Source organism: Podarcis melisellensis, assembly GCF_964234715.1.
Source record: "Podarcis melisellensis genome assembly, chromosome: 8".
In the NCBI taxonomy this organism is placed as follows: domain Eukaryota; kingdom Metazoa; phylum Chordata; class Lepidosauria; order Squamata; family Lacertidae; genus Podarcis; species Podarcis melisellensis.
Genome location: NC_138540.1, coordinates 82,149,063 through 82,175,212, shown reverse-complemented (window position 1 = coordinate 82,175,212; position 26,150 = coordinate 82,149,063). Strand labels below are relative to the sequence as shown.

The following is a 26,150-nucleotide window of genomic DNA, read 5'->3' as shown; positions in this document are numbered from 1 at the left end:
CAGAGTCGGCCACGACTGGACCTAATGGTCAGGGGGCCCTTTACCTTTAACACTGCTCTCAGCACCCTTAAAAATCTACACTTCCCAGGTTTCTCTGGGGAAATTGTGACTATTAAAACAGTATCCTAGTGCTTTAAATGTACTTTAAACGGCCTCGGTCCAGTATACCTGAAGGAGCATCTCCACTCCCATCATTCTGCCCGGACGCTGAGGTCCAGGGCCGAGGGCCTTCTGGCGGTTCCCTCATTGCGAGAAGCAAAGCTACAGGGAACCAGGCAGAGGGCCTTCTCGGTAGTGGCGCCTGCCCTGTGGAACGCCCTTCCAGCAGATGTCAAAGCGATAAACAACTATCTGACATTCAGAAGACATCTGAAGGCAGCCCTGTTCAGGGAAGTTTTTAACGTGTGATATTTTACTGTATTTTTTGTTTCTATGGAAGCCGCCCAGAGTGGCAGGGGAGGCCCAGCCAGATGGGCGGGGTATAAATAAATTATTATTATTATTATTATTATTATTATTATTATTATTATTATTATTATTATTACTTGGCTCTAAAAGTTTTGGCCAAGCCCAAGCAGAGAGATTTCTGCTGCCTTGAGCAAAGGGCATGATCCAGAACGCCTTCATTCCAGGTACAGAAGCTGACCCTGACTGGGTTGGCAGCTGAGTCTTACTTCAGTATCTCCACATCTGGTGGGCAAGCACATCTGGAGGTCATTGCATTGAAAGTACCTGGGCAGTACACCCACTCCTTACAGAGTCTTAGCTGGAACCCAGGAAAGGAAGGTTGCATCTCCCCCAAAGATAAACTTTGCTGTGTTTCCTGAGAAAATAAGCATTGCTTAGTTTCTTCTCGAAGGAAAAGAGCTGTACTGATCCCATGCAACATCTGCATAACAGCTGCAAAAAATGATTGCAGCTACTAATTCTTTTAACTGGAGATGCCAGGCATTGAACTGGGCACCAAATCCACGGCACCATTTGAGTTTTGACCCCCTCCTTCCCTGTATCTCCCCCAACCCACTCCTTGGAAACAAAATCTACTTCCAAATTTATCTTCGTTTTTTTACAGGAATGTTTTATTCGTAAGCAAAATATATCACAGAGCATTCTCTCAATCTCTCTCTTTCGCTCTCTCTTTTACTCAAACAGACCTTGCCCTGAGAGGAAATGTGTTTGTAGAAAAGACAGGGCGTGGGAAAAAATAACATTTCATATATAGCATTTTCTTTTTTTAAAAAATTATATACATTAATATATATATATATAAACATTTCATTAATAAGAATCTCTAGGGCAGGGGGAATAGCTGACTGTTCTGCATACACTTCAGTGCAGGAGGCGGGGAGTGAGAAAAGCCTTTGATCTGAACATAAGTCACACTTGCTGGCCATGAAAAATTGTGGGAGTTGAGGGAACCAAAACCCTACAGAGCCTTTTGCAGAAAAGCCTTTTTCCCCCCAGAAAGCCCAGCCTTTTCTGTCCCAATCCAAAGAGAAGACAGATGGCTATCAATGTGTTTCAGCAAGCAGAACGGAAAACATGGTTTCACCACGCCTGAAAGGTGGCCACCGAATTGAGTCAGAAGATGATGAGCGGTTTCTTCAAAAAGAGGAGAAATGTTTCTATAGGGTGGCCGTGTGTACCCCAAATGGAAAGGCAGGGAACTCCATTAGAAGGGGAGTCTGTCATGCAGCTTTAAAAAAGCAGGAGACAGGAGAGGTCAAAGCCTCCAACATTTCTGATGAAAATAGGGACGTCCTAAGGAAAAGCAGGATATTCTGGGATCAGATCAGAAACCGGGACAGCTTCTGTACATCTGGGACGTTCCTGGAAAACAGGGACACTTGGAGGGTCTGAGAGGAGTGTGGGGCCCTTCCTCTGCCAGTTGCTCCTCCCTACCCCACCCCAAACCTCCCCCCTGGATTGATGGCCGGAAGTGAAATCAGCCGCCCCAGACAACATGGCTGGGTGAGGGGGTCCAGCTCAGTGGCAGGAGAGGGAAAGGCTCAGCTCCCCTCTCCCACCCGCTTTACCCCGACGTAACCCCAGGAGCAGCCAAAATGGCGGCCTCCAGAACTTGCTGGACTCCAACGCCCATCAGCCGCAGTCTACATGGCCAGCGGTGAGGGGTGATGGGAGTTGCAGTCCACAACATCTGGAGGGCTGCTGGTTCCCTAAGCTAGCCCCCTTCATGGAAGGCTGGTGTAAGATATGGGCCCCACTGTTATGAGGCCTATGGACAAGATGGCGCCATTCCAGTGTAAGACTCCACTTCCTGGTTAGTCCTCCTTATGCCTTGAGGCCACAGATAGAGGCAGGGATTAAGAGTTGCTTGCAAGCTTATTCAGTTTAGCATAGGTTTGGTAGCTTCAGAAAAGAGAGAAAAAGAAATCCAACGTAAGAACTGAAGAATAAAAAACTGTTCCCCCAAGGAGATGTTTTTGTGATAACACAAGCCTATCAAGTCAGTGCATTTTACACAAAATGGCACCTAAATCCTGGGGAGAATATTGTTAAGTGTGAATACATGGTGATCATGCGAACTAGGGCAGCTTCACTGTTTGGCGTCTGCATGTTTTGATTTCCTCCAAGCACGAAGGGGCTTGTGGGGTAAAAGCTGGCCTTTCTGCAAAGCGCTGCTGCTCTTGCAAACTGCAGGGAATGACGCATGGACTGTGCAGAACAAAATCAGTAACGAAATGTGCATTTATTGTGCAAATAAAATAAAATAAAAATCACTGTGCGGAAAGGCCTTCAGTTTAAGGCTGGAGCCAGACAACAGGTTTCAAGAGAGCTGAAAGGACAGATCTTTTGTGGCACCGGTTCTTCTGACCGAACAGGTACGGCAGGTTTTGAAACAGGAAAGCCTGCAAAACCTGTTTAAGCAAAAGTGCAAGTCGGATGAGCGTGTATAGCATGAACATTTGTCTTCTTCTTTTTGTCACCCATCTTCAGCTCTCAGGAAAAGCTGGGAAATGTTTCCAGCCAAAGTGACCGTGAACGTGCAATAAGAAATTGCCAAAACATGCATTCAGCTTACCATCTCCCTAGTCTGGCTTTCATTGCTGGGAGGTGGCCAGAAAAAAATGAACCATTATGGTGTGATTACTGTTGTGAGCAGTTGCACCCCATCCATGTTAGATAGAGAAAGCTACCATTATGTCCAAAACAGATTTCGTGAATTCCCTCTAAATTGCATGTGACTGGTGGGAGCTTCAGAGACTGTGTTCCCAGATGAAAATATCATTAATCAAGGCACTCTGCAGCTGGCAGGCCTGATTTATGGAGTGTCATGGAACTGATGGAGAGCTGGGACTCGCCCTCTGAAATATGGAGTTGTCTTCTATTTCAGTGGAGCTGTGATGTTTCAGGAGGAAAGCGATTACTGGCAATTGTGGGCATGTGAACTGGCGCAAAGAGAGGGTTTGTCACTAGCAAAAAGGAGCATACGAGTAGCTAATTCTGTTTGGACAACTTCCACTTATTTCCCTGGGTTTTTCCCCACAGGATTCTCATACAAGCCCCAGTGAAATGATAGAAGGTTGGAGACAAGGAATCCTACTCCGATCGCACCCACTAATATTGTCTATTTCATATCCAGAGGCCATTGGTGATCATAGCCTGCTGCTGCTGCTGCTTTAGACGTCTGAATAACTCGGGGAATTCTTGTCCAGATGTTTGCTCCAAGTGGCAGATTGGGTTGGTTGTGATCAGACAGGGTTTGTAACATCTGCACAATGGGCACGTAGGGCTTTCCCCAGCAGAGAGATGTGGGAAAGGGGGAAAGGTATACCTGTTGAGTTTCTGTCTGCATCGGTGAAAGGCAAAGAGTCTTTGAGGGATGGGGAGAAGGTGGCAACCTTCACATTTCTAGCAAAGTTAGCTAAACTCACTGCTACCGGGGAAGCTCTGGCCTAGCTGGGTGTGAAGACTTGAAGGCCAATTTGTTCCTTTCTCCCATCACAAATATGCTATAAAAATATACCTTCGGACCCCCGCTCTGAGACGCCCACCTGGGTATGGCTTCAATGCCCTGTGGAATCTTTGCCCCCAGGGCAAACAGGTTCCCAGAGGATTGGGCTGCGCAATTCAGCTATGGCTGATCAGACGTCCCCCGATAACCCGTTGAGGAGAATTTGGTGCTGTGTGGACAGGGTGGGTTGGTCTGTCGGGCTTAAACCTGCACCAAAATTAACCTCTGGGGTCAGATTTAAAAACTAGGGCTGGCTCCCGAGAAGCAATAGCGACTTTTTTTAAAAAAAAGTGTGCATCTGTGCACAAACTGAGTACATTTCCCTTGTTGCAGCTCCTTCAGTTGGGAGCCCTCCAGAACTTCTGTTTAATTCATCTCCACCGGCCTAAATGCAACCTGGGAGACATGGCAGTGAAACAGCTGGTAGTAAAATAAGGAGGGGAGAAAGGACTAAGTACGTACCGCTTTCAGATGGCTGCAATTAGGACTGATACTTCCCACCCCCCCACCCTGTTTTGGTTAATGTGCCCTGCTCCCCTTTAACAGCACACAAACTGAGCAGCTGAACTTTTCTCTCCTTCATAGCAAATCTATGCTCTGCCGGCTCAGCAGCTGTGTGCCAGGCCCAACACGAAAAAGGCCGGAGCAGGGCCACACAAACACACACACAGAATAACCTTAGTACCATTGGCAAGGGCTCATCCCCACAGTGGCGTAGCGTGGGTTGTCAGCACCCGGGGCAAGGCAAGTAATTTGCGCCCCCTAACCCGTGGATTTGCGCCCCCTAACCCTAACCCCCAGATGTTGCGCCCGGTGCGGCCGGCCCCCCCTGCACCCCCCACGCTATACCACTGCATCCCCACCTGCCCCGCCGAATCGGGGCAAATGTCGACCAGGTTTCCTCCGGACTGACATTCACTCCGATTTCCGGGGGAAAGCAAGTTAAAACCGCTCAGATTCGTGCCTTCTAGGCCTGGGGCAAACAGAAGCGCGGACGAGACCTCGGTGTTAGCGATCTAAATTTGGACCACGGAGTTGCGGACGGGAGGTCAAATTGCTAAGGTACCTTCAACGTGAGGAGTAGAAAAGGGCACAGCTGCCGGTCCTGTTGGGTTCCCCACTGTGTCCCCCCCTCCTCCCCTGGCCCCTGTAACCTGAGATGGACTCCCCCTTTCTGCCAACATCATAGTCTAGAGTACATATCTGGCCTCAGGCTGGTGGTGTGGAGCATGACTGTCAATGCATGTACAGCCGTGAGACATACTCAGAGTTGGGTCAGTCCAAACTCCCCCTGGAGGGGGCTGATAGGGAAGGAAGATCCTTGTGGCAAAAGCAGGGCAGTGGCTCATTTTGGGAGAGGAGGAGGGTGCGCCTCAGCTTGTGGAGTCCTCCATGAATCCCCTCTCCTCAGAGACGGTCGTCTTCCAAAGCTTGCAGGGACTGGACCAGTTGGGCCGCTTGCGACCTCCCCCCTCCCCTCCCCCCAGCCACAACGAATAAGTCGCCTCGTCCCGTTCAGGCCCCTTCCTCAGTGGCGGCGCAGCTGGGGGCGTCCGTCAGTAGCCGGCTGCTCTCGTGAGGGGTGGGGCACATGACGTAGCGGCCCATGGCCTGAGGCTGGTGGACTTCGGCCGCCGTCACCGTGGGCTTGAGCGACTGGTTCTCCTTGGCCGGTGCTTCCTCAGGGCACAGACCCCCGACGGCACCCAGCTCCGCCTCTCCGGGAGCCACGCCGTCGTCCATGTTGACGTAGAGGATCTCTTCCGGGTCCTTGGCCGGAGGGAGGGACTTGAGGATCTTCTCCAGCACTTGGTGCAGGATCTCAAAGCTGGGGCGGTCGCGAGGGTTGAGGGCCCAGCAGCTCATCATCAGCTCGTACCTGCGCGGGTCCAAAAGAGATGTTATTTCAAGGGAACCTGGGATGGAGCATCCTTGGAAGTTACTTATAAGTGGGTACTTAATCTGCTGGGGATTTTTACCAAATGCATTTTATTATGCATTTGGTAGTTTTTTATATTGTATTTTCCTGTTGTGAGCCGTCCTGAGATCTACGGGTGAATGGCAGCATACAAATTTAATAATGATGATGATGATAATAATAATAATAATAATAATAAATGACTCAGCAGGGATTCAAACCCTGGTCTCTGAAATCCTAGAGCAACGCTGTAGCCCAAATTTAGGTTTCTCCAGCTGTTTCTAACTCACTGTGAGAAGCGAAGTTACAGGGAACCAGGCAGAAGGCCTTCTCGGTGATGGCATCATGGAACGCCCTGCCATCGGATGTCAAGGAAATAAACAACTATCTGACTTTTAAAAGACGTCTGAAGACAGCCCTGTTCAGGGACGTTTTTAATGTCTGATGTTTTATTGTATTTTTAGTATTTTGTTGGAAGCCGCCCAGAGTGGCTGGGGAAACCCAGCCAGATGGGCAGGGTACAAATAATATATTATTATTATTATTATTATTATTATTATTATTATTATTATTACTACTACTACTACTACTACTACTACTACTACTACAACTCCCATAATCCCTGACCACTGGTCCTGCTACCTAGGAATGATGGGGGTTGTAGTCCAAAAACAGCTGGAGACCCAAGTTTGGTAAAACTCTTCTCTAACCGCTATGTCATCGCGGCTCAGGATTTTGGATGAGTTCAAGATTAATATCAGAGCTGCTCAGGGACCTTGAAGTTTTGTAATGGTGGCCTTAATTTGAGCCGCGGGTCGACCCTGGAACCCGTTTTCAGTTGCTAGGGTTGTAGGGTGAAAAGACTGAATTTGCTTGCCCGCTGAGTGAGCATAGTCACATTCCTAAGGCAGAGAGAGCCAGTGGTGGGATGTCATGAAATCATTTTTTGCAACGATACAGCCCCCTCTACAGTCCAGGCTTACTGATCATAAGGCAGAAAACCTAATTGGCCATGCTGCACCATGGGAAGACAGAGGAAGGAGATGCCAATTTGAAGAAGCAGTGGTGATGCTTACAGGCCATCCAGGCAGTCGATTGGCTGCTTGAGTCGGTTGCCCTGACGCAGGTAGTCGTAGATCTCACTGTTTTCCACACCTGGGTACGGCGTCTGGCCTCGCGTCGCGATCTCCCACATAGTAACGCCGAACGACCACTGCAGGAAAGGAGTCGGAAAGAGGGAATTAGATGCACAGAATTCAACTTCTCGCATTGGCAGGGGCGGCCTGTCCTGTTTCACCGCCTGAGGCAAAATGGCCGCCCTCCCGCCTCGCTTGCTAGGGTCGTGCAGCGGCAGAGGCTGGCGAGATTTTGTGAGATCTCACCAGAGACCGCTGCTGCTGCTTCACCTCACTTCTCTGGCAGTAGGGGTGAGCATGAGGGGGACTCAGTCTGCTTCACGGGCAGGCCAGCTCTGTCCATTGGTAGACAGAAACAGAAGCCAATTTAGTAGGACACAGAAGCTGGTCTTCTCATTGGGCTGTTCAGGAGGGTGGGATCAAAGGCGTCCCCAATTGGCTGCTCACCACATCGCTCTTGATGGTGTAAACGCGGTCGGCCAGACTCTCAATGGCGATCCACTTGACAGGCATTTTGGAGATACGGCCTTGCCGGTAATAATCGCCGTTGTAGATTTTCTTAGAGAGGCCAAAGTCGGCAACACAAGCCGTCATGCTCTCGTTCAGCCTGTTTGGGACAGAAGCCACGTGTGAATGTGTGGGTTGCTCATGGGAGAGACGGATGTGAGATTGTCAAAAGCCGTGGATCAAAGTTTGAATTAGAGATATTAAGTAATGATTCTAAAATTTTGGATATAATATACAGCTGAGTGAGTGGGTAAAATTATGGAAAGAAGGTTTAAAATTTACTGCATGCAATGCCCTAAAAGAAGATGTGATGAAAATGATGTATAGATGGTATATAACACCTGTCAAGTTAGCGAAAATGTATAAAGTCAGTAATAAATGTTGGAAATGTAAAGAAAAAGAGGGAACATTTTATCACATGTGGTGGGAATGTAAAAAGGTGAAATGCTTCTGGGAGATGATATATAATGCGATGAAAAAAATGTTGAAATATACCCTCATAAAGAAACCAGAAGCATTTTTACTGGGGATTGTGGGGAGTGATATAAATAGAAAGGAATGCAAGCTCTTCTTATATGCAATAACAGCAGCAAGAATATTACTGGCCCAAAAATGGAAGCAAGAAGAATTACTGATTGAAGAATGGAGAATGAAGTTAATGGACTATGCAGAACTAGATAAACTAACAGGAAGGATTCGAAACTGGTGGGACCAGAAATTCACAGAAGACTGGAGTAAATTTACGGACTATTTGAAAAGTATTTGTGAAGATCAGACAACGTTTGTAGGTTTTCAAGAAGTTTTGTAAGGAGTATTATTGGAAGTATTGCAAAAATGGAGAAGGGGGAGGATGATTTGTTAAGAGATGTAAAGGCAATATAAAGTTAAGAAATGTATAAGAAGTGGTTAAAACGGTGGATCATCAGAGGTGCTGATGGAAGTCTAAAAAGATTGTATAAGTGATAAGTTTTGTGGTACATTTTATAATTTATATGTTAAAAATCAATAAAAATATATATTATAAAAAAAAGAGATTGTCAAAAGCCACTAATCTGTGCATCCTTGAAATCCCCTCTTCCATCATCTCTCGCGTCACACAAACTCACATGCAATTGCGGGCAGCGAGATCACGGTGTATGAAGTTCTTGCTACTGAGATACTCCATCCCGCTAGCAATGTCCGTCATGAATTTGACCAGCGTCTGTGTGGGCAGGTACTGGAAGATGAGGAAAGCACAACGATCAGACACAAACAGTGGGTGGGCTGCAGGCACCTCAATGTTTAACTCTCTTTCCCCTGTAAGAGGAGAGGCCCACTGGACTCCTGTGTGGAGGACCCCTTCACCTTCCCTTTGTCCCCCTCTAGTGGTCATTCTCTGTGTTACAGTTCGTTTGTTCGTTCATTAAACCGCCATATTGCTCCATAGCAAAGCTCTTGGAGAGGCTCGTATTGAAACAGAAAACCAAAACAAGCCTAGCAATAAAATGTATAAAAAGCACTTTATATGCATACTGAAAAATAAAACACACGCAAGGATTAAAATTCCCCAGTTAAAAACCCTAGTTCAAATAAAAGGAAACCAGCCCTCCCGATTTCAGGCCGAGAGGCCTGACATTTGATTCCCATACTCTCCAACACCTCAATAACAAAATCTGGGACACAATCTTCCAGGATGCTATCTTCCCTTTTTTTCTTGCGAGAGAACGGCAGACATCTTGGATGCCACGATCTTGTGCGATTTTGCACCGCAATCCAGAGAGCCAGTGTGCTGTAGTGGTTAAGAGCGGTAGTCTCGTAATCTGGGGAACCGGGTTTGCGTCTCCGCTCCTCCACACGCAGCTGCTGGGTGACCTTGGGCCAGTCACGCTTTCTGACGTCTCTCAGCCCCACTCACCTCACAGAGTGTTTGTTGTGGGGGAGGAAGGGAAAGGAGAATGTTAGCTGCTTTGAGACTCCTGAAGGGGAGTGAAAGGCGGGATATCAAATCCAAACTCTTCTTCTCCTCCTCCTCCAGTGCTTTTTTCGGGAACGGCACGCAATAACACATGTTTTGGGGTGCCACGTGACACTGTGGCCCTGAAAAAGCACTTTTCTGAGGTGCAAAATTGTGCAAGATCATCACGGCGTCCAAAGTGGCCGCCGTTCTCATGGAAAAAAAACCAGGATGTCTCAATTTTTCCAGGACACCTGTGCAGTATGGATTCCCCGCAACGGATATCTCATGGGGCGACGCTACATACCACCGGGCTCTCGCCAAGCCGGGAGTACAACAGGAAGCTGTGCAGGTCTCCATGTTTCATGAAGGGCAGGATGACAACCGGGGAGGGGTATCCTTCGCTCTCTGTGTTCTGCAGGCAAACTCCTGAGGGAAGAGAAAGAGTGTGAGTTTCTCAGTGGGCAACAGAGAAGACACGAGAATCAATGGCCAACAAGGACCAAAGCAGGAGAGAGTACTCATGCGCTCGTGTCTTGCTTGTGGGTTTCTCACAGGTGCTGGGTTGGTCGTTGTGAGGAGTGAGTGCTGGACCAGTGGGCTGTTGGCACACATCTCCTGATGTTCTTACATTCTTTACTCTTTCTACCTCAGCTTGTGGCAAGTTGTGCAGGCCAGGCTGTGCCACATGTGTACAATGTGAGAGAATCACAGAACCTGTGATTCTCATGGTCCTGTATACCTGAAGGAGCGTCTCCACCCCCATTGTTCTGCCCGGACACTGAGATCCAGCGCCGAGGGCCTTCTGGCGGTTCCCTCGCTACGAGAAGCCAAGTTACAGGCAACAGGCAGAGGGCCTTCTCGGTAGTGGCGCCCGCCCTGTGGAACACCCTCCCATAAGATGTGAAGGAAATAAGCAGCTATCTTATTTTTAAAAGACATCTGAAGGCAGCCCTGTTTAGGGAAGTTTTTAATATTTAATATTTAATGCTGTATTGTTTTTAACACTCGATTGGGAGCCCCCCAGAGTGGCTTGGGTATAAATAATAAGTTATTATTATTAACCATAGACTTGGAAGGGACACCAAAGGTCATCGAAGTCCAACCCCCTGCAATGCAGGAATCTCAGCTAAAGCATCCGTGACAGATGGCCATCCAACCTCTGCTTAAAGACTTCCAAGGAAGGACAGTCCACAACCTCCCGAGGGAGACCGTTCCACTGCTGAATGGCTCTTTACTCTTCCTGAATTCTTACTGTTTCCTGCATTTCAGGGGCTTGGACCAAATGGACCTTCCGACTCTACGATTCTATAATTCTAAAGAGTGAGAGGTGAAAAAAGGAAGGCACGGAGGGGGAGGGAGCCTCCCCTCTCAAACTTGCACACCATCTGGAAGCCCCCTCCCCATGTCCCACACCTGCCCCCAACCCCCAAAGGTCTTTGCCCGTGAGAACATCCTCTTTGGGGGTCCCCTTCCCCGACAAGACACTCTCTTGGTGCGCCTTGTGCCTGAGAGTTATTTTTACTGTGTTCCTCCTTAATGTGAACCAGAGAGGGAGAAGGGGCTGTTGGGCGAGTCGCAAACCAGCATCAGCTGAGCTTCCACCCACCCCCTCTGTGGACTGTCAGAGCTCCGAGCATCCTTGCCAACATCTGTTTTCCCAAGAAGTCTTTTTTCCCCTCCGCCCCCTCACTTGGAGTCCTGTTCCCTGGGGATGATGCGTCCATTCTGCCTGACTGCCTCCCCCCGCAACCACCATCCAAAGGCCGTTTCCTCTCTTTTGGTTTTTCCCAGGCTGCAGCCTGCGGAATCTGCCCTAAATGGAATGCCCGAGTGTGCTACTTCTCGGGACGACAATAATAATTATAATAATAATAATTATAATAATATAATATCCTGCCCATCCTGCTGGTTTGCCCCAGCCACTCTGGGCAGTGTCCAACAAAGTACAGTGATACCTCGGGTTACAGACGCTTCAGGTTACAGACTCCGCTAACCCAGCAATAGTACCTCGGGTTAAGAACTTTGCTTCAGGATGAGAACAGAAATTGTGCAGCGGCGGCACGAGGCCCCATTAGCTAAAGTGGTGCTTCAGGTTAAGAACAGTTTCAGGTTAAGAACAGACCTCCAGAACGAATTAAGTTCTTAACCCGAGGTACCACTGTATTAAAGAAAAACATAGCGAAACACCAGACATAAAAAACTTCCCAACCCAGGGCTGTTTCAGATATCTACAGAAGGTCATATAATTTTTTATCTCCTTGACATCTGATGGGAGGGCGTTCCACAGGGAGGGTGCCACTACCAAGAAGGCCCTCTGTCTGGTTCCCTGTAACCTCACTTCTTGCAGAGAGGGAACTGGCAGAAGACCCTCGGAGCTGGGCCTCAGCATATAAGCCCTGGCTAGCAATGGCTACCAGCCGCGACAGCTATGCTTTGCCTCCACAGAGGCCACAATGATTCCAAATATATGCTCCTGGAAGTCACAGGAGGGGGGAAGAGCTCTTGTGTTTGAGTCCCACTTGTGGGTTTCCCAGAGGCATCTGGGTGGCTGCTGTGAGTGCAAGATGCTGGATTAGACGGGTCACTGGCCTGATCCAGAAGGACAATTCTCATGTTCTTACACGGATCTGGTTCTTCAGGCTACACACCAAAAAACCTAGCCCAGGCATCATATGTCGGGCAGAAGAATCAATGGCTTAATGTCCCAGAATGCTCTGGGGCAGTACCACACACAACCTGAAGGAACTTAGGGGTAATAATAGTGGAGAGGGTGAGTGGGGGTAACTCATAAGTCGCCCCCACCACCACCACTGAAAGTATTAACTCTTCACACGCCGTGGCTAAGAAGTGGTGCATGCGCACACATAGCTCACCAATCAGTTTCATGACGTTAGGGTGGTCAAAGTCCTTCATGCAAACGGCTTCGCTGAGGAAATCCTCCATCTCGCTGCGGGTGCAGATGGCAACTGTGAGGAGGAAAAGTAAGGTCGGTGGCATGAGATGGGCTTTGAGAACATGCCAGGGGGTCAGGCAGTGAAAACTGTTTTCCACGCCCGTTGGAACGTTGGAAGCAGTAACAAAGAATGAGAGCACCTCTGAGCGTATGAAGGGTGCTCAGCCATGTCTGGTGGTGGTATTCAGGTCAAGGGGACATAGGAAATTGCCTTATACGGAGCATTTTCAAAGGCAAAAGGCAGAGAGGTTTCTATCATGGGTGAGCAGGCCCAATTTACGTTGTTTTTTCAATGCAGAAGAAAAGGAGAGAAGGCCTCTGGGCATGTGCAGAGTGATGTTTCTTCATTGCTGGTATAATCCCAACCTGCCCCAGCGTGACCAGTGTGAAGCCACCCCCTCCACCTCCACTGCTACTTACTTTTCATGGTCTTAACGGCAACCTTAAGGACCGCTCCGTCTTGGCTGAGTTGCCCCTCCATGACAGAGCCAAATTCCCCTGCAGAGACAATGAACAAGAAGAGGAAAAGGCCTATGAGCAAGTCTGAGAGAGCAAATGCCAAATCATGCCAGGTAGAAATTGGGAGTGGATCAGGCCAAATGGCGTTCATTTGAGAAAACGCCTGTGATTTTAACCCAGGCTTGAAACAACCTGGTCACCTGCAGCGAACAGAAAACTCCTCCTAGGTAACCAGGCAGAGAAGGGGGGGGGTGTATGCCATTAAATTTTACTCAGAGTAGACCTATTGAAATGAATGGACCTGAGTCATGTTATTTCATTTCAGCGGAACTTCGAGCAAAACTTAAGTTAAATACCATATACCGTATTTTTTGACCTATAAGACTCACTTTTTCCCTCCTAAAAAGTAAGGGGAAATGTGTGTGCGTCTTATGGAGAGAATGCAGGCTGTGCAGCTATCACAGAAGCCAGAACAGCAAGAGGGATTGCTGTGCAGTGATCCCTCTTGTTGTTCTGGCTTCTGAGATTCAGAATATTTTTTTTCTTGTTTTCCTCCTCCAAAAACTAGGTGTGTCTTATGGTCTGGTGCATCTTAGAGAAAATTACGAAAAGAAAATTACACACACACACACACACACACATATATATATATATATATATATATATATATGCAGGTTTTGGTGTCCTCGGGTGTCTTCCCGTGTAAAAGTTGGGGTGTCTAGGCGACGTTTCGACGAGGTCTCACTCGTCATCTTCAGGCTGGTGCTTTCGGCTTCTTGTTACTGGAACAGAGCAGGATCTCAGTGTTTGAGTTCCTATAAATACTGTTGAGGGGGTGTGGTGTATAGCCTCCAATGTTCTGGGCAGAGAGGAAGTTCCCAGGCTAGTGTGCCTTTTCTTCTTTTGTTCCTTAATTACTTGAGGGATATCCTGAGTGATTTCTTGAGTGATATCCTGAGTACCACTTAGGTGGGTCATTAGGTGTGGATTAGTTGCTAAAGTCTTTGTGTCTTGACCTCTTGAACTTTGTGAAGAGTTTTTCTGAGAAGATGGCTGTACTGCACTTAGTTGTGCTCTGGCTTGGCTTCGTGTATAGGGGCGAGCTGTGGTTTTGTGGCTTGTGTCAGCCAGATCTGTGTAGGGATTGCAGGGGGGTGCAGCATCCGGAGGTGCCACCATGGTTTGGCTACTGGATGGTGTCTGTAATTTATCTGTGGAGAGGGTCTGGGTTTGGGTCTGGTGTGGTTGATTGGTGATGGCGTTCTGTGTGCCTCTGGATCTGGTGTCAGTTTTTGTGGGGAGGGCTAATTTCCAGATGTCTGGCAAGCGGGATGTGTCGTCACGCTTGTTCATGTTGTGAGGGTGTTTCTCTATCTCGATGGCTTCCATGATTATTCTCTTGTGGTGATGTTCCATGTTAAAGAGCAGTTTGGAATCTGCAAAATTAATTTCGTGTCCTGTTTCTTTCATGTGTTGGAAAAGAGAGGAAGTTTTTTCTTCTTTTTTGACGGCATTCTTGTGTTCTGCGATACGTGCATTTATTCGTCTGTTTGTTTGTCCAATGTACGTGGCTGGGCAGACTTTGCAGGGTATTTCATAGACCCCTTGGTTTTCCAACTGGATTTTATCCTTGGGGTTTCTGAGGATATTGGCTATTTTTTGGTTGGTGCAAAAGGCTGTTTTGATATTGTGTTTATGGAGGATTTTGCTAATTTTATCTGTAGTGCCCTTGATATAAGGAAGGAGGGCCATGCCATTGTTTTCTTCTGTGTCTTGGTTTTTGGGGGGTGTTTCTTTTTGGATTAGCTTCGTAACCCTGTTTTGCTGGTATCCATTGGCAATTAACACATTTGAGAGATTCTGTAACTCAGTTGTCAAGTGGTCTTTGTCAGCCAGGCGTTTGGTTCTGGAGATGAGAGTCTTGGCTACGGAGTTTATTTGTGCAGGGTGGTGGTGTGATTGTGCATGTAAGTAGCGGTTGGTATGTGTTTTTTTCCGGTAGATAGTGTGTCCTAGGGAGCCATCAGGTTTTTTGTAGATTAGGACGTCAAGGAAGGGAAGTTGGTTGTTGGCTTCTATTTCCATAGTGAATTGTATTTTGGGGTGTAGGCTGTTGAGATGTGTGAGGAAGCTATCCAGTTTTTCCTTCCCGTGTGGCCAAATTACAAAGGTGTCGTCAACATATCTGAGCCAAAGTTTGGGTTTGTGTTCTGACTTGTCTAAAGCATTGGTTTCAAAGTGTTCCATGTACAGGTTTGTGATGACCGGTGAGAGGGGTGATCCCATAGGTGCTCCTTCTATCTGTTTGTATCTTTGTCCATTGTGGATGAAGTACGTGTTGGTTAGGCAGTGGTTGGTCAGGTCCAAGATGTATTCGGGGTAAATTACAGACACCATCCAGTAGCCAAACCATGGTGGCACCTCCGGATGCTGCACCCCCCTGCAATCCCTACACAGATCTGGCTGACACAAGCCACAAAACCACAGCTCGCCCCTATACACGAAGCCAAGCCAGAGCACAACTAAGTGCAGTACAGCCATCTTCTCAGAAAAACTCTTCACAAAGTTCAAGAGGTCAAGACACAAAGACTTTAGCAACTAATCCACACCTAATGACCCACCTAAGTGGTACTCAGGATATCACTCAAGAAATCACTCAGGATATCCCTCAAGTAATTAAGGAACAAAAGAAGAAAAGGCACACTAGCCTGGGAACTTCCTCTCTGCCCAGAACATTGGAGGCTATACACCACACCCCCTCAACAGTATTTATAGGAACTCAAACACTGAGATCCTGCTCTGTTCCAGTAACAAGAAGCCGAAAGCACCAGCCTGAAGATGACGAGTGAGACCTCGTCGAAACGTCGCCTAGACACCCCAACTTTTACACGGGAAGACACCCGAGGACACCAAAACCTGCATTCCTGTACCCGTGAAAATCTACGAAAGCAAATATATATATATATATATACACACACAAAATATATACACACATACACTCCCCAGTGATTCTTCTTGTCTTTTTAGGCTGCCTGTGATTAATCTAGTCAGGCCAGCTAGTATACCATTTTTGTTGGCCTGGATTTTTTTGTCTGCAGGCTCCTTTTTAACCGCCGCGCAACTTTGCACTGTCCTGATTTCGTGTAGGAAATATAAACACCCAGAGACGATGTGGAGCGTTAGGTACTGAGTAGCTCTCGTGTCCAAGAACAAGGAAATCCAGGGGTGGGTGGGAACGTTCCGATAACGCCAAAACCATTTGCGCGCCGTTGGGAAGTCGGCAGCCAATACCCATAAGAGCAAAACCGTAAATATTTATAGATAAGTGAAAACACAGTGTTGGTAACCATGCCTCCCCTTTCAAACCGGGCAGCGTTTACATGGTTCGGGTTATAATTAGCGCAGCGCATCACTGACGTGTGGGATGCAATGCTGCCAGATGTGCTAGTGGTGGCAAATGGCCTCAGCTGCTTTAAATAAGAAAGTGAGATAAAGTTTACGGAGGAGAGAGGTCCAGCAGCAAAAAAATGAAGCCTGCATGTGCAGGTGCAGTGTACCAGGCTTCTGGGACGCGGGTGGCGCTGTGGGTTAAACCACTGCGCCTAGGGCTTGCCGATCAGAAGGTTGGCGGTTCGAATCCCCGCGACGGGGTGAGCTCCCGTTGCTCGGTCCCTGCTCCTGCAAAACCTAGCAGTTCCAAAGCACGTCAAAGTGCAAGTAGATAAATAGGTACCACTCCGGCGGGAAGGTAAACGGCGTTTCCGTGCGCTGCTCTGGTTCGCCAGAAGCGGCTTAGTCATGCTGGCCACTTGACCCAGAAGCTGTACGCCGGCTCCCTCGGCCAATAAAGCGAGATGAGCGCCACAACCCCAGAGTCGGTCACGACTGGACCTAATGGTCAGGGGTCCCTTTACCTTTACTTTTACCAGACTTCTAGTAGGAATAGGAAGGAGAGCTCTTGATGCAGCAAGTTCTTTTGTATAAGGTGCAAGCCAGAGGATGGGTGGGGTGTGTGTGTGTGTGTGTCGAAGTCTACCTTTCATCCCCCCCAACAAAAAGCTGCAAGATGGCAAAAGAGGTCCTTGATCTAAAATATCCAGCTCTATAGAAGGGTCGTGTGGGCTTTGCCCTGGCAGGAGCAGAGGCTTCTGTCTGGATAGGAAACGCAGGCAGGTGGGAAATTCATTTCCCCTGTTTCTCCCGGGGCAGAAGAACATGAGCTATGTAAGGGCTTCAGCAAGCCACGTGAACTCTTGGAAGAGCCGACGGCTGACATTTCGGGACCAGCTCAGACTTTCCGTGTCTGACTCACTCAGGCTGCTGCCTTATGAAATATCTGGGGTGTTCTAGGGATAGGCGTTAAGACATGAGATTTGTGGGTTGGTTTTTTAAAAGGGTTCGTAGCCTGCAAACATTCGCTCTGTGATCCCCTCTCTCTCCCAGTTATCCAAATTTAGCAACAGAATTAGGAGGGAATGCAACAAATGGAATGGAAGCAAGGAGAAACAGCCTTTGAACTAGGGGGGGTTAGTAATCCATTTCCAACACCGGGGCTTCAGTCTAGGCAAAAGGGGAGCAAGAACAAACAGCAGAGCGCTTCTGAGCATGCGCAGAGTGCCTTTCCTGCTTCCATTGGGGAAAGACCACACCAGCCCACTCCTCCATCTGAAGGGTTTGAGATTAGGGCTTTGTAGACATAAGAAGTCAAGCTGTGAGCCTCAGGAAGTCTTCCTGTAAGAATGGATCTCTGCGAATTTTTGTGCTAGAGAAAAGTTACCGTATATTTCCAGCTGCCAAGGGAAACACAAAATGCTAGAACTGGATGTACTGTTTTACTTAATTCCCCCCAAAACTGGCTGCCAACTTCTTTCTCTCCCCTGTCCTCTCCTCCCTGCCTTTTCGCAGTTATTAGTTCCTAATAATATCTGCTTCTTGTCATCTCTGTGCTTTGGATCCGGTCTTGATGTTGCCCATAGTCCCCTGGTTGATTTTATTTTATGTACAAATAACATTTAACCTTGCTTTGGGAACTCCTGCTCTCTTTCGAAGGGGTGTCCTATCCGTGTCTGGTTTAAAGGCAGAAAACCATGAACAGAGAGGGAAGAAATTTAATCTATACATATAATGGAAAATAAGGTTAAAAATATGTTAAGACATTTATATGACAGAAAAATAGAGAAAGAGGGAAAGGATTTGCTGAAACAATTAACAGAAGTGGAATACAAAAAGGGAGGTGAGAGGAGGTCGATGAAACAAGGTAATGAAAGATAGAGTAATGAAAGATATGATGTATGTTTTTAAATTGTTGTTTTGCTTTGTTTAGTTTAATGTGTTAAAGTTGTGTTGTGTATTGCTTATATATTGTATCGTACTGTCTTTCCCCCCCTCTCTTTTGTTTTCTTCTTTTTGTCTTTTATCTGTTCTTGTCCTTTTTCTTTTGTAAGCTTTAAAATCAATAAATATTATTTTTTTTAAAAAAAGAAACTTAATCTATACATATAAATCTGCATATGCAAATTGGCATCCTGCTACGTCCTCTCTTTTCTTTGCGTAAGTGACAGCTGAAGAAAATACAGGTTCTTTACAAGCTCCCACCCTCAGATAGGATAACCTGGACATCTAAAGTAAGGGTTAGCAACTGGAAGCCATCAGGCTGCATCCAACACTCAGGGATAAAAAATAAAAAAGGGATTTTCTGGAGTTAGAAAAAGTAAGAATTTGCCAGTAAACTGTTTTTAAGAATTAGCTAGAAGGCTAATTCAGACTTGCCCCTGCTCTGCCGCTTTCCCCTGCAGAAACCCAATCAGAGGAAACACTACCCCCCCCCATTGTCGTTTGCTTCAATTTATTGCTAAAGAGTGAGTTTTCCCAGGGAAAGCTGCAGGGCAAGGGCAAAACTGCTCGGACCCGTGCCTAGAACGCGCTGGGCTGGACAAGTGGGAAACCTGTGTTTTGTAAGTCTGGATGGAGCCCCGAGTCTCTCCAAGAAAAGTAGTTGCTGAGTTGGGATCTCAGGGGCTTCCTGGCACGCTTGATGGGCTTCAGAAGTGGATTGGGCAGACTCATAAGAGGACAAGGCAACTAATCACTATGGCTGTGATCTGCTACTCGTGCTGGGAGGCAGAATACCCTCTGATGCCCACTGCTGAGAATCGCATGTAGGGAGAATGTGATTGGCTTCCCGTTGGGCCACTGTGAGATGAGGTGGTGGGACCAGATGGGCCTTTGCCCTGTCCCAACAGGGCTCTTATGTTTGGACTCTCTGGGGAGATGCTATGGGGAAGGGCTGCAGCCCAAGTGGTAGAGCATCTACGTGGGTCTACCTTTGAAGGTGACCTGGAATCTTTAACTAATCCAGAATGCGGCAGCTAGACTGGTGACTGGGAGTGGCCGCTAATACCATATAACACCATTCCTGAAAAACCTACATTGGCTTCCAGTACGTTTCCGGGCACAATTCAAAGTGTTGGTGCTGACATTTAAAGCCCTAAACGGCCTCAGCCCAGTATACCTGAAGGAGCATATCTACCCCATTGTTCAGCCCGGATACTGAGGTCCAGCACTGAGGCCCTTCTGGCGGTTCCCTCACTGCAAGAAGCGAAGTTACAGGGAACCAGACAGAGGGCCTTCTCGGTAGTGGCACCCGCCCTGTGGAACGCCCTCCCACCAGATGTCAAAGAAATAAACAACTATATGACTTTTAGAAGACATCTGAAGGCAGCCCTGTTTAAGGAAGCTTTTAATATTTGATGAATTATTGTATTTTAATATTTTGCTAGGACATAGCTGTCAACCTTCCCTTTTTTTGTGGGAAACTCCCTTATTCCAGCGCCGTTTCCCTCTGCTATTGTTAGATATCTCATAGACTGTCCCCGGGACAGGTGAGGCTGCTGATCCCTTATGTGATGGCCTGGGAATCCGATTCAGAGGCTGAACCGGAGGAATCCCAGCCTGCACAGGAGTCCCCGCCTCCAGGGCCGGCTGAACTGGGGCAGGGCCTTGATTCTGAAGCGCCTGCACCTGTGCCAGATCCTCAGGAGCAGGCACCAGGTGAGTCCACTCTGGCTCCAGAGGTGGTTGAGGACTCAGTGCCTACAGGTGAGTCTCCCCCTGGGTCCAATAACCCATCAGCCTCTCCTGAACTGCAGAGACTCAGGGCAGAGAGGCGAAGGGAACTGGTTTCTCCCAGGAGGAGTGCTCGCCTTAAGGCCAGGAGAGGCGGGTCTCCTGGGGGCCGGGGCCGCCTCTGGCCTCAGAGAAGATAAAGGCCAGTCAGGCCGGTCCCAGGTTGCGGGAGCAACGTCGTTGATGAGCTGTTTCGGCCAGCACCCAGTCCTGTTTCCCCCAGAGTTCCTGTCCTTGCCCGGCTTCCCGCTGTGGACCCCGCTTCGCCCGTGGAGGACTGTCTGCCGACCCTCAACTCAGGTCCTGGACCTCGCCCCACGGTAACCTCCCCCCTGGACCAGCACACCTTATTTTCGAGGCTGCTGATCCCTTACTTTCAAATCTGAAAGTTGACAGCTATGTGCTGGAAGCCGCTCAGAGTGGCTGGGGAAACCCAGCCAGATAGGCGGAGTATAAATAATATATTATTATTATTATTAAGCATCTGCTTTTCAAGCAGAAGGTCCCAGGTTCAATCCCGCTTGAAACGCCGATGAGCTGCTGCCGGTCTGTGCAGACAATGCTAAGTGAGATGGACCAGCAGCCTGGCTCTGTGTTAAGCCTGCTTCCTCTGAGGCTGTGCAAGTCAAGTTCCCACCCTCCCCGTTTGCAGAAAAAGGGCAGCCACAAAAAAGAGAGAGGCACAGGGTGGAAATGTTCAAGGGGGAACATATGTGCCATAGCCAGGGGCCTTTCCATCTCTGCTTTCCATATGCTTCCAAACTAATCCCAGCTGCGCTTAGAGGAAACTTTTTTGCGGAGCTGAGGCAGAAACTTTGCCAGTCCTCCGACCCAAATGAGCAAAACAGCCCTCCGTCCTTCGGCTTTTCTGCAGCAAGAAAACTAGGCCGAAGCGTTTCTGGGCTGTTCATCCTGCACTTGATGTTATATGTTACTGATTATCCTGGCTAGGTTAGAAAACAAGGCCTTGACGTTTAATCAGGAAAGGAAACAAGGGAGTTTGTCCTTGTCCCTCGTGCAGCAGTTGATTTCGATAGCCCTTCGGCCAAGAATCGCCCCATTGTCCTAGCTGAGTGAGAATCTTCCAGGGTTATCCAGTGATAAAAAAACAACAACTCCTAACGATAGTCCTGGTAACTGTTTTCATATCATATGATTTGGAATTGGGAAACAGGTTCTGGAACTCAGATGAATTTCTGCTTCGCTTCCCCTACATCACCCTGCCTTCCAATTCCTGTTTGAGACCCAAAACTTTTATTTCCTGCTCTAAAGAAACGAGTTTAGGAAGCAACAAATTCAAAGTGTCCTTGTATTCTGTGAGAAATTCCAGTGGTTGGCATAGAATCATTGAACATTCCCAGTAAATGCATAGAATTTTCAAATTATTACTAGATAAGTCACTGGGATATGGGCTTTTCCGTTGCTTGGTAATGGCTTTTTTCAAAATTTGTGTTATTTTCAATTTTTTTTAAAAGGTTGTGCCTTATGAGTTAACATATTCTTATATATACAGTCTCCTGAGCTGGGTTCTCAGACTTCTGAAGGAAGAGACATCCGAAACAGGAAGTCCATTTCTGAGGCGGTTCCACTTCTTTGCCTCTTAGGCTTGTGGGATTTGTCATCTCTCAATTATTATTTTGTTCAGGCCTTACCTTTTCCATGAAGTCTTGGGCCTTGCCCAGATTTTCTCAAACTTTCCCCTCCTCGTCTGAAGTTCCACCTCCCAGCCCACACACCAGTGATTTGTTCCTCAAGTGAACATGTGTGCAATTGCGCATAGTGTCATGATCTGTGGATATGCACTCCCCCCCCCAATAAAGAGCTGGTGGTCCAAGCAAGGACATCTCAGTCGTTCCTGGTTCCCCCGGCAGGCAGACAAGACAGCAAGTCAAAAGGTTTCAGGGTTTTGTTACATAGTTAAGTAGTCCCTGACACCATGAATGCAGCCACTTGACCAGCTACCCCTTTGGCTGGCTCCTTCAAGGTACAGTGGTACCCCTGGATGCGAAAAGGATCCATTCCGTAGCCCCGTTCGCATCCTGAAGCGAACGCAACTGGCATCTGTGCGGGTTGCGATTCGCCGTTTCCACGCATGGGCGTGACGTCATTTTGAGCACATGCGCATGCGGCGAAACCCGGAAGTAACACGTTCCGTTACTTCCGGTTCGCCGCAGAGTGTAACCTGAAAATGCTCAACCCAAAGCTACTTCAACCCGAGGTATGACTTTAACGGGATTTCCAATTGAAAGGATCTCTCCTAAAAGCTCTCTTGATCCCCTGAATAGCCTGTGATTGGCTACCAGAGTCTGGCACAAGGTTTCCCAACTTGGGTCTCTAGCTGTTTTGGGACTTCCCATCATCACTACTGGTCCTGCTAGCTAGGGATGATTGGAGTCCAACAGCAGCTAGAGACTGTTTCAGAAACCCTAGTACAGCAGCAGGGCTGAAGGGAGAAGAGGTAGGCTCTGATGTCTGCAGATCCACATGGGACAGACTGGGACATGGATCCATCTCCTCTAAGCTCCAGTTGCCAGAGCCCTGTGCCACCAATAAGGACTTATCCACATTTACTTTATGCCCAGCTCTTTCCAGGCAGAGGTCCATGCTTTAACACTCTGCGTCTGAGCGTTGTTTATTCCCTGCAAAAAGCTGCACTATAAAGCTCAATTGGAGCAAACGTCAATTTGGGTTTTCTGTGGATTGATGTTTGCTCCAATTGAGCTTTAAAGAGCGGGTTTTTACAGGGAAGTATCTGGAGCAAAAAGGAAGGTGCTCAAAACCTGAGTTTTAAAGTATGGACCATACTTGAAAAGAGCAGTGGAAAGTTAAATGTAAAGGTAAAGTACCCTTGAACAGTTAAGTCCAGTCAAAGGCGACTATGGGGTGTGGTGTTCATCTCGCTTTCAGGCCGAGGGAGCCGGCGTTTGTCCACAGACAACTTTCCTGGTCATGTGGCCAGCATGACTAAACCGCTTCTGACGCAATAGGACACTGTGATGCCAGGGCGCATGGAAGTGCTGTTTACCCTCCCGCCACAGAGGTACCTATTTATCTACTTGCACTGGTGTGTTTTCGAACTGCTAGGTTGGCAGAAGCTGGGACAGAGCAATGGGAGATCACCCCGTTGCGTGGATTTGAACCGCCGAACTTCCAATCAGCAAGTCCAAGAAGCTCAGTGGTTTATAAGCCCCTAAGTCCTAGTCTAGGGCCATAACACACATCCTTTCCCTCTAAATTGGAGTGCTGAAAGTGTCCTGCTATTTTGTATTCAGCTGGTTGATATAAAATTTGATTTGTTTTAGAAGCTCTCTTGCACAGAATAGGGAAATGTTTGAGGGTCAAAAGTACAAGGCGATGTTTTGCACAGAAGGGTCAAAAGTTCAGCCTAGGAATCTGGCAATCAAAGGGAAATAGAAAATTAATCCGAATTCTCTTTTCCTTCAGATTGACTTAAAGGTTGGAAAGGGAAATGAAAATACTGTACACAAGCTAGAAAACAGCATAGTTTATTAGAGAAGTAGAAGAGTTAGTTGTGGAGTTTGGAGCTGGAGCGCGGAAAGAAAGAAAAAGAGACGAAACACTTTAGGAATGCAGGAAATGTTAGGAGAGCACAGTGGGCATTGCAGCTGAAAGGAAAAGACTCCAAAGGAACCTAGAAGCTGAAGTGAAGGGTGCAAATTGATAATTATTGGCCTGGTTAGGGAGACAGATTAGAATAAGCATAGCTGTTTGCATTTATCTCTGTTTCTATTTGCTTTTATTGGTAACTACACAAACTGTAAAATTAGCTTGTTTTCTAAAATTAATTTCCCAAGAATTATTTAATGTGCTGCCTTACTAAAACTTGCAAGTGAAAGCATACTTCATTTTGGAAAAAGTTTGATCTGCAGCTTTGTTATTTGCGCCATGTGTAAGTCCCGTACCTGTCTACCAATTAATGTCCAGAAGGTTCAAGAGCTGTTCAATGGAGGCAGCCAGAGAAAAATAAAGCCTGTTGCCTCTCCCTGGCTCTTTCTCTAAATCAGAAAGTCCCTAATGTTGTAGTCTCCAGGCACATCTGTATGCATTTGTGAAGGAGAAAGTGGCCATCTCAGGCCTGCCTTGGCCTGCAAACTAAGCTGCTGACAAAAGAAAGGCCTAAGGCAGGGGTCAGCAACCTGCCGCCCCCAAACTGAGCCACTGTGATGGCCTGGGATTCGGACTCGGAGGCTGAACCTGAGGAATCCCAGCCTGCATAGGGTCCTCACCTGTGCTGGATCCTCAGGTGCAGGCACCAGCTGAGTCTGCTCTGGCTCCTGAGGTGATGGAGGACCCATTGCCTGCAGGTGCTCCACTCTCAGCCTCGTCAGAGGAAGCTGAGGTTGCCTCTGGGTTCGGTAACCCTCCAGCCTCCTGAGCTGCAGAGGCTCAGGGCAGAGAGGCGGAGGGAACTAAGTTCCCGCAGGAGGAGTGCTCGCCTCCAGGCCAGGAGAGGCGAGTCACCTGTGGACTGGGACCGCCCTATGCCTTGGGGCAGATAAAAGCCAGCCAGCCCCAGTCCCAAGTTGCGGAAGCAACATTGTTGATAGCCAGTTCCTGCCTGCCCCCTGTCCTGCCGGAGCTCCTGACCTCACCCGACTCCTTGCCTTGGACCCAGCTTCAGCTTTGACGGACTGCCTCCATACTGCACCCTCGACCTCGGACTGGACTCAAACCTCGCCTCACGGTTAACTCACGGGACCAGCACAGCCACCCACTTAGTGAGTCCCCACGCACTGTGCTGAACCGGCACAGTGCGGAGCGGGGATTCGCTTCCGCGGCGCCGGAAATCGCGTCCGCGCATGTGCAAACACTGGCAATCACATCTGTGCAGACGCCAGAAATCACATCTGCGCAGACACGATCTGGCCCACAGAGCAATCTCCACGGGAGTGAACCGGCTCAGGCAAGGTAAACCTTGCCGACCTCTGGCCTAAGTAGTGTTCAAAATGGCGGCCCACATAGTCATCAGTCAGATGATTGTTGGCTCTGGTTGGTTGCCTATGGCCCTTGGCTTGTTATTAACCATTCCGATAGGATCCCACTTGGCCTGATGTCTGTCCCCACCCACGCCTCACTCTGGAGAAGCCTCCATCTTGGGAAAAGTGCCAGTTGACCAGGTTAATGTACCTTCACCGAGGGTTTTCCCCAGGGCCACCTTGTGGCGATCTATCATGACGTCTCGCAGCTTCTCTTTCAGCTCCTCGCTAATGCCCAGGCTGTTCACTGTCACAAAAGGAAGAAAGAGAGAGAAGGTCACAGCACATTATGCACACGGCCATCACGGGGCCCACACCTCCAGATCTCTGTCACAGACCAGGATGCGGGGTTTAAACAGGGGGAGGATAGGGAAGGCGGCCTGATTTCTAAATGTAGTTGGAGAAGGGCGGGGGTGGTTAGTTGTTTGGCCAGGGTCTTTCAAGCTTTCAAAGGAACCTCAACCAATAGGCCAGCCAAGATGCACCAGCCATTTTCATCTCCTGCTGTTGCTGAGAGCATTTCACCAGGTCCTGTGTGGCTACCAGCCTAATTTTCTGATTGTCTGGGAGCCCCATTTAAACTCTTTCAGCTCAGGCCATTCCTCTCACTTCTGAGCCAGCAAAACAAGAGTTTTCCAAACCAGAAAGTCCATCCTTTCTTGCTCTCCCCTCCCCTTGCTAGGTGTCTACGTTCTCTTTTCCAGTGGAGACGTTCCATTCTGTGGTTGCCGAACACACAAAGCATCTTCACTGGGCTGTTTTGGGCCCGTTAAATCTTTCGTATTTTGTAAACCTTGGCATTCTCCCAAGTATGCAGATACCTTCCTCTTCTTTCTCAGCGGCCCTGTTTTTCATTCAAATCCATCGGCACTCCCTACCTGAGCTTGCTTTTAGAGCGGCCCTTCAGTGAGGCGAGGTGAAGGCATTTACAGCAAATCTGACCACCTCATCGTCCTCTCCATCACCAGCTCTGCTGGATTTTCGCCCATGGTGCTGTGGCAGCACAGGGGTGACGGTAGGGGCAGGTGAGGGTGGGATTTGTAGCAGTCACAGCAGTGGCATGGGTGTCATCAGGATGCAGCAAAACGACTTGGGCAGGCCCTGGGAGCGAGAGTGGGACCAGGGAGGCAGGAATACTGGGCT

The 26,150-nt window shown here is 48.2% G+C and overlaps 1 protein-coding gene and 2 long non-coding RNA genes across 5 annotated transcripts in view; 1 reads left to right on the top strand and 2 right to left on the bottom strand.

Annotated features, from left to right (window-relative positions):
• The window catches only part of LOC309376249, a 319,563-nt gene extending 315,553 nt beyond the window's left edge, over positions 1-4,010 (top strand). The window contains exon 3 of the long non-coding RNA XR_014171109.1: positions 3,887-4,010. This is a non-coding gene — a long non-coding RNA (uncharacterized lncRNA). The remainder of the gene's footprint in view (positions 1-3,886) is intronic.
• The window catches only part of LOC309376242, a 266,043-nt gene extending 261,140 nt beyond the window's left edge, over positions 1-4,903 (bottom strand). The window contains exons 1-2 of one of the 2 annotated variants that reach the window (XR_014171098.1): positions 4,829-4,903; positions 3,893-4,673 (exon numbers count right to left, since the gene is read on the bottom strand). This is a non-coding gene — a long non-coding RNA (uncharacterized lncRNA). Of the gene's footprint in view, positions 1-1,461; positions 4,674-4,828 lie in introns of those variants that run through there. The other variant, XR_014171099.1, reaches the window with a different exon arrangement.
• Positions 4,904-4,906: 3 nt separating this feature from the next.
• AXL (AXL receptor tyrosine kinase) overlaps positions 4,907-26,150 on the bottom strand; it is a 73,919-nt gene continuing 52,675 nt past the window's right edge. For both annotated transcript variants that reach the window (XM_081921973.1, XM_081921972.1), the window contains 8 exons: positions 25,159-25,254; positions 12,847-12,924; positions 12,347-12,439; positions 9,778-9,899; positions 8,644-8,753; positions 7,478-7,637; positions 6,971-7,107; positions 4,907-5,855 (listed from right to left, as the gene is read on the bottom strand). In XM_081921973.1, coding sequence (XP_081778099.1) covers positions 5,492-5,855; positions 6,971-7,107; positions 7,478-7,637; positions 8,644-8,753; positions 9,778-9,899; positions 12,347-12,439; positions 12,847-12,924; positions 25,159-25,254 — 1,160 coding nt within the window. In that variant the 3' untranslated portion in view covers positions 4,907-5,491. The remainder of the gene's footprint in view (positions 5,856-6,970; positions 7,108-7,477; positions 7,638-8,643; positions 8,754-9,777; positions 9,900-12,346; positions 12,440-12,846; positions 12,925-25,158; positions 25,255-26,150) is intronic.